At 33.9% G+C, this 12,557-nt stretch overlaps 1 protein-coding gene across 1 annotated transcript in view; it reads right to left on the reverse strand.

The window, feature by feature from the left end:
- Positions 1–12,557, reverse strand: part of LOC117336066 (MAP kinase-activating death domain protein-like) — a 124,622-nt gene that overhangs the window by 76,347 nt on the left and 35,718 nt on the right. Inside the window, 2 exon segments of the mRNA XM_033896428.1 lie at positions 3,074–3,244; positions 9,060–9,137. Of these exon segments, the coding sequence (XP_033752319.1) occupies positions 3,074–3,244; positions 9,060–9,137 (249 nt within the window).

The raw sequence follows: 12,557 nt of genomic DNA on the forward strand, positions 1-12,557 counted from the left end.
TTTCTTTTTTTTAGGTTGAAAATAAAGTACATGTACAGTATGATAATATTGATCAGTGTTCAATCAAGGTTGCGCCATTGCGTCAATGACCCTTTTGTAATTCAAACGGCGCAATTTCAAAACACAGCCGGGTCAAGCCAGCACATTGAAATGACATTTTTTGAGATGGTTTATACTTATTTCTGCACTCTAATATGCTGAACGTGAAAAGATTTATTAGTCTCCGAGTCTTTTTATGATCAACGTCTCTCCGTAGTGTTTACACAGGAAGTGAGGAAGCATGTTCAAAACAAGGCTTATAATCAGTATCATTATTGCGTCCAAAACAAACGTTCAGGTGATTCAGATTCCGAAGCGAAAGTTGTAGCCAATGAAGCAGGATTCATGGCAGCAATATCAAACAAATATCCGATTACTTCCAATAGGAAAACAAAAAAGTGGGAGACTTTCTGAGAGAGAAGGGGTGAAATTCCTTCAGTTAGTTCATGCAGCCACTGCAAGTAGGCCAGACAAAAGGCTGGGCAAAATTCCGGAAAATGAAATGGAACAGAAAAAAGTGTAAGTTACTTCTCACATTAAACAGTAAAAAGTTTTTTCATCTTTGTTGTGTGTTTTAGATATGACACTATTATGTGGACCCATTTCCTATGAATAGGCCCCCTTTTTAACACTGTGAGCCGAACTGGCCCTCTTTGTGCAAATCCTGGATTGAACACTGATTGATCGAGGAGGTAAATCCTGAGAAATGTTTAATTTGTGTTTATACACATGTCCAGTACAGTTAGTCTTGTGCACTGAGACTGTTTATGACACGAAATTCTTTGTCAACGTTGCCGTGTCAAACAATCCCGAAGAACAAAATCATACTTATCATTTAACGACTACATAGAACAGGGTCAATGTCGTGTTTGATCGAGATTTAACATAAATAATACATTCTTTCTGCTGCCACCAAACAACTATGACATACTTATTCAGGACCATTGACCAAAAAACAGAATATATGAACCAAACCGTGATATTTAGATCCGCAGTTGATTGTTATCTCCGTAAACTGTGACATTCCTTATTGACACGTATACAGTGTCACTTGGAGTGATTGTTGTTGGCACAAGTTTGGGTAACTTTTATAAATTAGTATTTGAGCGTTTATTTTGGTTATATACTATTGCTAAACTTTCTGAAAAATAGCGATTACATTGTCTTCAACTGGAGTGAAAAATTCTGCAGATGGGAAATGTTGAAGTTCATTTAACAATGAATATATCTGAAAGAGCTTTTCAATAAGGGTATTTGGGGTGATAAGTTTTTTTTTATATATATATATAAAATCATTTTTTTGTGCACTCATTTTTGTCAAATGAAAACACACCTGATAAAGAATACTTAAAATACATTGATATTAGTTTTCCTAATTTAATTTTTTCTCATTATTTCACCTATTGTTATTCCGTTTAAGCTTGGCTGATTTGTAATGAATGATCTCCAAGAATAGCAGTAAATTTGCCTCAGTAACTTGCTAAAGATAAATGTCTTCATAACAAATGAAATCAACTAAGATTGAACAGGGAATTGATACAGGGTTATAATCCACTTACAATTACTCCGATTATAGACATATCATTTTAGTCTGCTGTGCAGAATGATGGACAGGCCTTCTTAATAGTCCCTGTCATAAGAGGTTATTAATTATCATAGTAGTAAAATACTAATTGTCAATGATTACAGCTAGTACATAAACTAATGTCTTGATATCTACACTGCTGCAATATGATGTGCAGTAATGGTAATTTGCAGTGCTTCATCTTCTATCAATTTCAGCAAAGTAACTATTCTCCTACTACACACACAGTCACCCAATTTGTCCTGTAAATTGAGAGTAGTCGAAACCAGTTGTGAATAGCTTTGGACAACATTAAAAGGTTACAAGATAATAAAGGGAGAAAGGCTTTAAACTGTGTCCAGTATACCCAGTACATCCTGACCTTCAGGGAAAGGAAGGGTGGCTCATGACCATAAATAGTAACTATCAATACCAAAACAGATTTCTAAGCCACTCACCTAACGCATAGATAGTAAATCAAATTACATAATGTCTTCAGCGAAATGTCAGAAAGCAAAAGAAGCAATCAAATGCCTGTAAACACCAATAAACTTCCTGCCAATTCTGAGATGGTGCACTTTGAGTACAGTAGAGTATGAGAGAGTGATGTGTTTAAACCATATAGATCAGCTTTGTGTGGGCCTTAATGAGAGTGTGACAGTATTACGTACTACATGATATTTAAACAACTATGTTTTCAGGTCTAATTGCTCCCAATAGAAATGGCATAGCCCTTTTAAATCTTGACCTGTATATCCTATGCTTGTGATATTTTAAATGTGATTAAAAGAAATGAATTAAAACCATTATGTAACAGAAACACTTTGTGATTAGACATGCATGTGCATGAATATGAGTCTTAGATGTTTTAAATTGTATTTTTTATGCATCAGAACTTTTTTTTGATTGGTCCTTATGTGTTTGTATGTATCAGAAAAGGTTTTTCATTGGTCCAGTATATTGCTTGTATATATCAGAAAAGGTTTTTCATTGCTCCAGTATGTTACTTGTATATATCAGAAAAGGTTTTTTTATTGGTCCAGTACGTATTCTAAGGTCACAAAAGACTTTTCATTGGTCATGCATGTGTGCTTGTGTGTATCATAAAAAAACATTTGCATTGGTCAATTTGTATGTATTCTTTGAACAGAAATGGATTTTCATTGGCCTTACCTTGAGATAGTAAGCACTAGAAAAGGTTTATACTTATCTAATCAATACTTAGATATAGTGAATACCAATTAACCGATATTGACCTCTGTTTTACTGTGTATTGAACAATACCTTGAGCTAACTTTGGTAATATAACAAATTAAACAAAATTCACCAGCAAGTAATTGATTGTATAATAAAACTCAATAACTCAGATATTTGATTATTTCGTTCAGCAAAATACGCTTACTAAAATTGTTCTTTAAACTAAGCATTAAAATTAAACCTTGAACACTTGATATTTAAGGAGCAACCTACCATTGCCACGCGTGTTGCCACATCAACAGAATCAACATCGTTTCCATAAATCAGTGGATTGAACCCTGTTTGTGATGAGAAACTTTCTCGTCTTTTCATGGTGTCTGGGTTCTGAGCGAGGGCATCCAGGTTTTTGATTGGCTGTGGTGTCATACTCATACTAGCCAGAGCCTGAAAAATAAATCTATGATATCAATATTTAATATTTTATTTTATGATGGAACGCAACGCAGTGCGACGCCACGGACATGTGTAACACTAACAAGTTAAATGCAAAACTTTTAACAATAATTCACTCTTGGGAGGTGGTAATAGCATAAAATTCAATAATTCAGTAACATATTAAGTGGTATTTATGTCAATAAAATTAGGAATATCACTTATTCCAGAAGGCAATAATAGAAGTTCTGAATGTCTCAAGTCAGAAGTTTCAGTGACACGTATTGTAGGAGTTGGACCCCATGATCCTACAATTTAAGTTTTTCTTTAATTGAGGGTGAAAATATAGATCAGTGTGAAATAACTACTTTCAATAATGACACAATGCCTGACCTAGGTGAACATATGCTTCAAGTATGACGTTCTAGTTACAAGAGATTTAGGAGATAGAGCCCAGACAAATATTTCTTTTTATATAGGCCACAGGTCAAAATATAGGTCAGACAGCAAAAGACCTTCTTCTGGTTCATGACACACCACCTCATCTAGGTGAACCCATGCCTCAAGTATGAAATTCCAATGAGAAGAGGGGTAGGAGATACTCTGAGCCCAGATAAAACTTTTTTCTCTGATGTAGGCCAAAGTCCGAAATGCTGACCTACATTGGTACATGACATGTCACCTTAACAGGTGAACATACACTATACCCCAAGTTTGAAGTTTTAGTGACAAGTAGTGTAGGAGATAAGAGTGTGGAGAAACATTTTCTTTGATGTAGATCAAAGGTCAAAATGTAGGTCAGAGTGACATACTTTTGGCACGTACTGACAATGCTTCACCTAGGTGCAAGACAGGGTTATAGGGCTGGGACGATACAGTGATGCCCCGATCCGAAATGTATCACGATACTTAAGAGCTACAATCCGATACATATCGCGATACATAAAGAAACCATAGATTTTGATCTGAGAGGCGATTTCAAAGCTACCCAGTTGTTCGCCATGATGTTTGGTTTGTTGTGAACGAGTATTTGTCAAACGCTTTCTGATTGGCCTACTGCAGCCGGCCTCAACCAATCGGTTTCCCGGAAATCGATAACACTTGTTTTTGACAATTGTCGTTTAATTTGAATTTAAGTCTTTTCCGAAGAAAATGCATTTATGTATTAAACAAATAAACAACAAGAGCAAGACACAGGATCGATATAGGTATCGTAAAAAATTACATTTGGATTGATATTGGTATCGTATACATAGAGATCGTGATCCACCGGTGCAGCAGTGTATCGTCCCGGCCCTAGTTATGATTGTGATCTAAATACTGAATAATTGATTTAAGTCTGGTTAACTCTGGAACATGTATCAGTGTATGTAGTTGTATAGACAGGTACCAGCATGCTAGGGAATATATATATGGACCACTAGCTATATAGGACCGACACATCATTGGTTAACCTTCCAAAGTCTGATCCTTACCGATCTTTTTACATGTAACATTTCAAAAGACCATTATGTGTAGGGTATCTCATGTTTAAAATCTCTTTAGAGACCTAACAATAATGTTCTGACAAGGAAAATCAATGATAACTGTAGGAAATGCTTTTGAATCTAAGGTAGGTCACACATTTTAAACTTGCTGTTTCAGGCGAAGTGTTACAGAAAACATTATTGCTGTGCATCATACATATCAACAGCATCTTAGACACAAAATTTATAGGGAAATGAATCATATCTACAGAAATGGGGTTACATAGGAAGGAATCAAATTTTATGTTAATAAAGATCAAATATTCAAAATCCCTTAAATATATAGCATTGAACTGCCTTGCTTAAATTTGTAGAAAACTTATAACACAACAGGCAAAATATTACATTGTATGCTGATTTATAATGACTATAAAACTACCTATAGCAAGGCAGTTCATTAATAAGTGCAATCAATGATTGCGAAAGCTCACTGGCGGCAGTAATCACACTATGCATTCATTTTTTATGTATGTATAAGCATGTCATTTTGAAATTGTATGTCACATAATATCGCTCCTAGACCTCTAATGGATGAATAAACCAAATTAGAAGGGTGTGGATTTACAAGCTTTCCAAAAACTGACCCCAAAATCTTTAAGCGGGTTTTGGTGCCATCAAAATTAAGTCTACAAAATGGTAAAATGCGAAACTTTTTTCTGCACAATTTTGACATAACATCACTCCTAGACCTCTAATGAATGTATAAACAAAATTAGAAATGGGGGTGAGGTGTATACTTTTGGACTTACAAGCTTTCCAAAAACTGATTCCAAAACTTTAAAGTGGGGTGGGACGCCGACGCCGACACCGGAGGTACAGCATTAGCTCACGGTTACTAGTAACCAGTGAGCTAATAATTGTGAGATTCTGGACATGTAGGTATATATCTTTTTGATAGTTTTAGAAAATGTCTTAAAACTGAGATTATAAAGGCTTAACATTGTAACCACTATAATTCACATGTACATGGCTCAGTTCTATGCTTGTAGAAGCCAGCTCCCATACAGTAACTTGGCTGTACATTACCATCCTTGATGAAGTGTGCCCCCATGATGGCCAAATGGTACAGGGCCATCTGCCACTGACACTTCACCAAATATCACACATACACTCAGGCTGTTAAGACACACTGATCTGTCATTCTATGTATATTTCATTAATGATATACTATGGTGATTTTATTGATCAAACAGATGTCATAGCTAGGCATATATTGTTATTTTGGATAAGATACTTTCTCTAGTTTGGTTTGCATGTCTTCACACGTGGTTTGGAACACATTAAAACTTATTTGTTCCTTTAATATGTTCTCCATCACCATAAGGTTAGACTTGACTAGATTTGTGTTCGTTGTATAAATCAAGACAAGATTCTGTGTTCTCTGTATTAAACTCTAAACTACTTCTGTGTTCTCTGTATTAAAGTCTAGACTAGATTCTGTGTTCTCTGTATTAAAGTCTAAACTAGATTCTGTGTTCTCTACGTATTAAAGTCTAAACTAGATTCTGTATTCTCTGTAAAAGTCTAGACTAGATTCTGTGTTCTCTGTACAAGTCTAGACTAGATTCTGTGTTCTCTACGTATTAAAGTCTAAACTAGATTCTGTGTTCTCTGTATTAAAGTCTAGACTAGATTCTGTGTTCTCTGTATTAAAATCTAAACTAGATTCTGTATTATCTGTACAAGTCTAAACTAGATTCTGTGTTCTCTGTATTAAAGTCTAGACTAGATTCTGTGTTCTCTACGTATTAAAGTCTAAACTAGATTCTGTATTCTCTGTAAAAGTCTAGACTAGATTCTGTGTTCTCTGTACAAGTCTAGACTAGATTCTGTGTTCTCTACGTATTAAAGTCTAAACTAGATTCTGTGTTCTCTGTATTAAAGTCTAGACTAGATTCTGTGTTCTCTGTATTAAAATCTAAACTAGATTCTGTATTATCTGTACAAGTCTAAACTAGATTCTGTGTTCTCTGTATTAAAGTCTAAACTAGATTCTGTGTTCTCTGTACAAGTCTAAACTAGATTCTGTGTTCTCTGTATTAAAGTCTAGACTAGATTCTGTGTTCTCTGTACAAGTCTAGACTAGATTCTGTATTCTCTGTACAAGTCTAGACTAGATTCTGTGTTCTCTGTACAAGTCTAAACTAGATTCTGTGTTCTCTGTATTAAAGTCTAGACTAGATTCTGTGTTCTCTGTATTAAAGTCTAGACTAGATTCTGTGTTCTCCGTACAAGTCTAGACTAGATTCTGTGTTCTCTGTATTAAAGTCTAGACTAGATTCTGTGTTCTCTGTACAAGTCTAGACTAGATTCTGTGTTCTCTGTACAAGTCTAGACTAGATTCTGTGTTCTCTGTATTAAAGTCTAGACAAGATTATGTGTTCTCTGTAAAAGTCTAGACTAGATTCTGTGTTCTCTGTAAAAGTCTAGACTAGATTCTGTGTTCTCTGTAAAAGTCTAGACTAGATTCTGTGTTCTCTGTAAAAGTCTAGACTAGATTCTGTGTTCTCTGTATCAAAGTCTAGACTTTATTTTGTGTTCTCTGTACAAGTCTAGACTAGATTCTGTGTTCTCTGTACAAGTCTAGACTAGATTCTGTGTTCTCTGTACAAGTCTAGACTATAGATTCTGTGTTCTCTGTATTAAAGTCTAGACTAGATTATGTGTTCTCTGTACAAGTCTAGACTAGATTCTGTGTTCTCTGTACAAGTCTAGACTAGATTCTGTGTTCTCTGTACAAGTTTAGACTAGATTATGTGTTCTCTGTATAAGTCTAGACTAGATTCTGTGTTCTCTGTATTAAAGTCTAGATTAGATTATGTACGTGTTCTCTGTATAAGTCTAGACTAGATTCTGTGTTCTCTGTAAAAGTCTAGACTAGATTCTGTGTTCTCTGTAAAAGTCTAGACTAGATTCTGTGTTCTCTGTATCAAAGTCTAGACTTTATTTTGTGTTCTCTGTACAAGTCTAGACTAGATTCTGTTCTCTGAACAATCATTGACTAGATTTTATGCTTTCTGTATTTAAGTCTAGACTGGTTCGATTCTCTGTTCTCTGTATAGGTATTGAAGTATAGACTAGATCGATTCGCTCTTCTCTGTACATGCAGGGCCATGTTGTAAACTAGACATTGTCTAAATATGTAACCCTGGATAAATAAAAGATATTATTATTATTATTATTATTATGTATTTAAGTATAGACTAGATTCTGTGTTCAAATTCTCTGTATTAAAGACCAGACTAGATTCTGTGTTCTCTGTATCAAAGCCAAGATCAGATTATTTGTTATCTGTATAGGTATAGACAAATCTCTGTAATGTACAGGGAGAGATGTTTAGACATTTAGCCAAGCATTATAATCTGTATATATTTTATGGATTTACACTGTAACACTGTTTGAGATTTACAGGCAAGTGGATCGGCTTCCTACATCTGAAATTCCTACATCTGAAATAACTATCAGTATAATTATATATTAAAACTTTTCAAGTGCTACTCACATTTTGCTTGCTTTGAATTCTTAATTAGGCTATAAATTATAGATAACAGATATCAGAAAAACTGTCATGTATAATTTCTTCTTTAGCTGTGATAAATCATGAATGTACCACACACAATGTTCTGAACATCAGCAGTGCTAAACAATATATTATGAGTGATAAGATTTAAAATAAACATGTTAATGTGCAATTCTGTCATGTTTATTGCATAATGATGATGCTGTTTATCCAGTTACAATTGATGATGCGAGGCTGTTTACCAGACGTGTAAATAAAGAAAGTTGGTTATCACTCCAACATTAAAGTTTTCTTCATCAATCTTAATGTTTTTAACATCTGTAGTCTCAATAACACATAAATCAACATTTTTAGGAGAACATTATAAACCTGAAATATTTGCTGATTAAAACTTCCCAAAAACCACTTAGTAGTCACACAGGAAACAGAAATAGAAAATTATCCCTATCATACACCATCTATAATGAAGCCAAGAGTTCTGCTCTGCATATTAATTATGCTCTGCACTTTTGTGAAATATATCTTGATAAGATTTAATGATCCTGTTTATAGCTACTTTATAGTTTCAAAACATCAATGACTAGATAATTACAATGTAGAAAGACTTTGAAAACCTGTTTCATTGATTACCAGAGAGGTAAAAGGATATTTCATCTATTTTAAGCTGCATGCAGTGTTAAATCGTGTATCTCTCATTATTATACCCTTTATGTCACATCACCTGATCTCCAGATTCCCGGTCAACAACCTGAGTAACTATCTTAATAAAGGCATTGCTCACCTGTCTGAGATGGTTTTTCAACATGGTGCCTTCAGGTTCAGGGAATGGTGGGATGTCCTCAAGCCTGCCCATTGTCATCTGTAACAATTAAATATGAAATCTTAATTACTGTTTAAAGGATGACAAACAATATTAAATTATTATTGATTAATTATTATATAGTTAGATATCATTTCATCATAGAATTGTCTATAAAAGCAAAACCATTAAACATAATAAAAAGAATCATCAAAAAATAGAATTGAAAATCACACAGATGTAACTTTCTTGTTCTAATCATGCAAGTGCGTTGGTAAATGCAATTAGGAAAGATCAATTCATTCTGCTGCATTTATAGCAAAACAATCTTGTTAAAAGTGGAGTAAACTGACCATACAGACAGCTGATTCCTCACTCTATATAATCAAACACACATTGATTTGAGGGAAAGCATTAACAATCAAACACATTGATTTGAGGAAATCATTAAGAACTGATTTTGTTCATTAACAAAAACAACAACTAAATCAATTTGTGGGGGATATTAACCCTGTGACAAACAATGTATAAATCTACATAATGAGTTTTCCACTGAATTTTGGTTTGTTCCGCTGAGATATATTGGGTATGAACTAATATTCTTTCATACTGACTGTTTAAATTAGAAAGTTCATTTAAAACTATACAAAAGTACAATAGAACCGAGCAAAAACAACCGCATTTTTGTTGCAATATATATATAGCTACCCACCCACCCCCCCCCCCCCCCCCCCCCCCCCCCATCTCCTAGAGCGACAGCAATATACACAGCTACCATCACCCTTAGAGTGACAGCAATATATTTTTTGAACTTACCACCCCACTAGAATGAAAGCAACCCCAAGAATGGCAGCTACATTACAGTATAGCTAACCCCCGCCCCCATTGTCTACACTTTTAATTCCTTGATGTAAACTGTTGTTAATACTTTAGGAACACTCCTTGGTCAGAGACGTCATCTAAGTCTAAAATAAGCAATTTCAGCTTCCCACAATTTTCCATTTGTATACTATCATGACCTACGTATACCTTCAAATTCCATGGCATAGAATGACAATTAAATCAAAAGTACCAGTAAGAAGTCAGCTTCCTACTGATGTTTTCTATTTGTATATTTATGACATACACCTTTAAATTCCATGGCAAAGGATGACAATTAAATCTTACATACCCGGTAGGTTATATTTATTAATGACAGGCTCAGCTTCCTACTGACATTTTCGATTTGTATGTTTATGACAACTTTCCAGAAGTGACAACTCCAAGGCATTAGGATGACAATTAGATATAAAGGCAGTAGTTTGTTTCCTACTGAAGTTTTCTGTATATTTATAAAACATGCCTTCAAATTATATGGCACAGGATGAAACTTAAATCTTAAGTACCTGGTACCATTTGTATATATATATAAGTAACACATACCTACAATCCCTGGCATTTTAATTATAAGATGAGAATCAATTCATCAATAGATATAAAACTGCAGTTAGTGCAGTACTAGCAGTACTGAACGGATTCAATTTAATGCAATATATTGACACATTAAAAAAATGATACCTCCCAGGAAAAAGATTTCCAATCTAATGTCAGAACTATGTTTGATTGGACCCATGTTTGAATACAGTTCGTAAGAGTTATCCCCCTGTGAGCACTGATATGCAGGCCTCAGACCACAATCAATTTCCCAAATCAAAATTAAAATATTCCAAAACTTTGCAAAAATATCCGGTTTTCATATTATGTTGTAGAACTATTCAAGCTGAACCTACAGTGAGCTAGAAAGTACCTCATGACCAGCATTTCAGAAAGATATATCCATTTAAGTGCCACCACCGCACTATATAAAGGGAAAACGGGAAAATTACAAAATATTAGTACTCAAGCCTTAATTATTAACTCTATGTGTCCTACCACACAAACAAACCTGGAATGGTATCAAAAAAAATTCTTTCACTAAAATTAATATTGCACTTTAAAGCTATGCTAAAATTATGCACATATCTGCAACAGCCAAGTCAGGAAAAAATATTTAGAAATGGTTCTGAAATTTCCAAATATACCACATTCGTGTACAACGACCCCAAAGTATAATTGTGCTCTAAGGCCTGTATATATATGTGAACTATTGAAAAATCAAATTTCATTATGCATGCAGTATTCTATATAAATGTTTAAGTTGAAAACAAAAATTGAAGTTATTCTGTTCAAAAATAAAAGATTTAGGGTAATTTTACTACCCCTACCCCTGGCAAGGAGCTAATTTTCACTAACTGTACAGGGTCACGTACCATAATGCTGTTTCATATGAACACATTGATGATGGAATACTTGTAATGAATTAATGACAATAACACACATTCAGCAGACTACTTTGTCTCATAATTTTATTATGCTAATGAAAAATTAAAGATGTTATATAGCTGGTTAATTAATGAAAACCAGAAATTTCAGGAGTTAAAACAGATTTCTGTATAGATTAGTGAAAAACATTTTTATTTGATGTCTTTACCTGTTAAACTTTTTATATTCTAAGAGACCAGTTTTTAAATATTATATTTACATAGATACACTAGGGGTCACTAAGTACTTATTAGTAAGTAATCAGGTATTAGTGGTCAAGTGAGGAAAAAATATTTAGTAACAGTCATGAAATTTCCATATGTACTACATATGTACTAGATATAGTTTATCAACTTAAATATCCCTATAAACAGAATACCGAGGCATTTTTTCATTCTAATAATTTCAAATCATCACTTTTTTGAAAATCAAATTGCATGTTTTCTCCAAAAAGTCTCAAGATATTGAGAAAATTACCAATTTTAAGCCACTTAGTAATTTTTATTACAAAGTTCAGTCAGGTCAATTTTCATGAAGATTAGTTAATCATTTCCTGATATCATGTCATATCTCCTTTACAAAGGGCATTTGTTTCCTGTCTGGTATGTGTTGATATTAATTAAAATCCATATATCCGCGAGAGTTTTGTCTGTATCAGCTATTATATATAGTATAAAGGGTCCTTTGGACAACAAAACATCCACATATGTTTTTAGGGGACAGATACGTTCAGTAAATCTCTATCAGCAGCTGTGTCTAAAAGTGTGATAACAATCAAGTCCTATATATATATAGAATCCATAAAAAACATTTGATATTTATTCTAAAGCACAAATTAAATTGCATATTGACTGCAAATTTGATCCAAAATTAAAATTTATTAACGGTGTTTTATAGCCTTATATAGCTGACATTGTCCCAGGCAGAGTCGCTATGACTACCAATCAAACCAAGTTCTACAGTAACAGTAAATGCATTTTCACTCAACAGATAATTTTCAGTGGAAAAGATAAATTTATACAGGGTTGTCCTGTCCCATGTCCAAATGTATCACCATTACAGTCACACCATATGACCCTAATGTACCAGCAATAATACCGACTTGGCCTGGAACTTTTCCTCTAAATATGGTCACGAACA

Source organism: Pecten maximus, chromosome 10 (genome assembly GCF_902652985.1).
Source record: "Pecten maximus chromosome 10, xPecMax1.1, whole genome shotgun sequence".
NCBI lineage: Eukaryota > Metazoa > Mollusca > Bivalvia > Pectinida > Pectinidae > Pecten > Pecten maximus.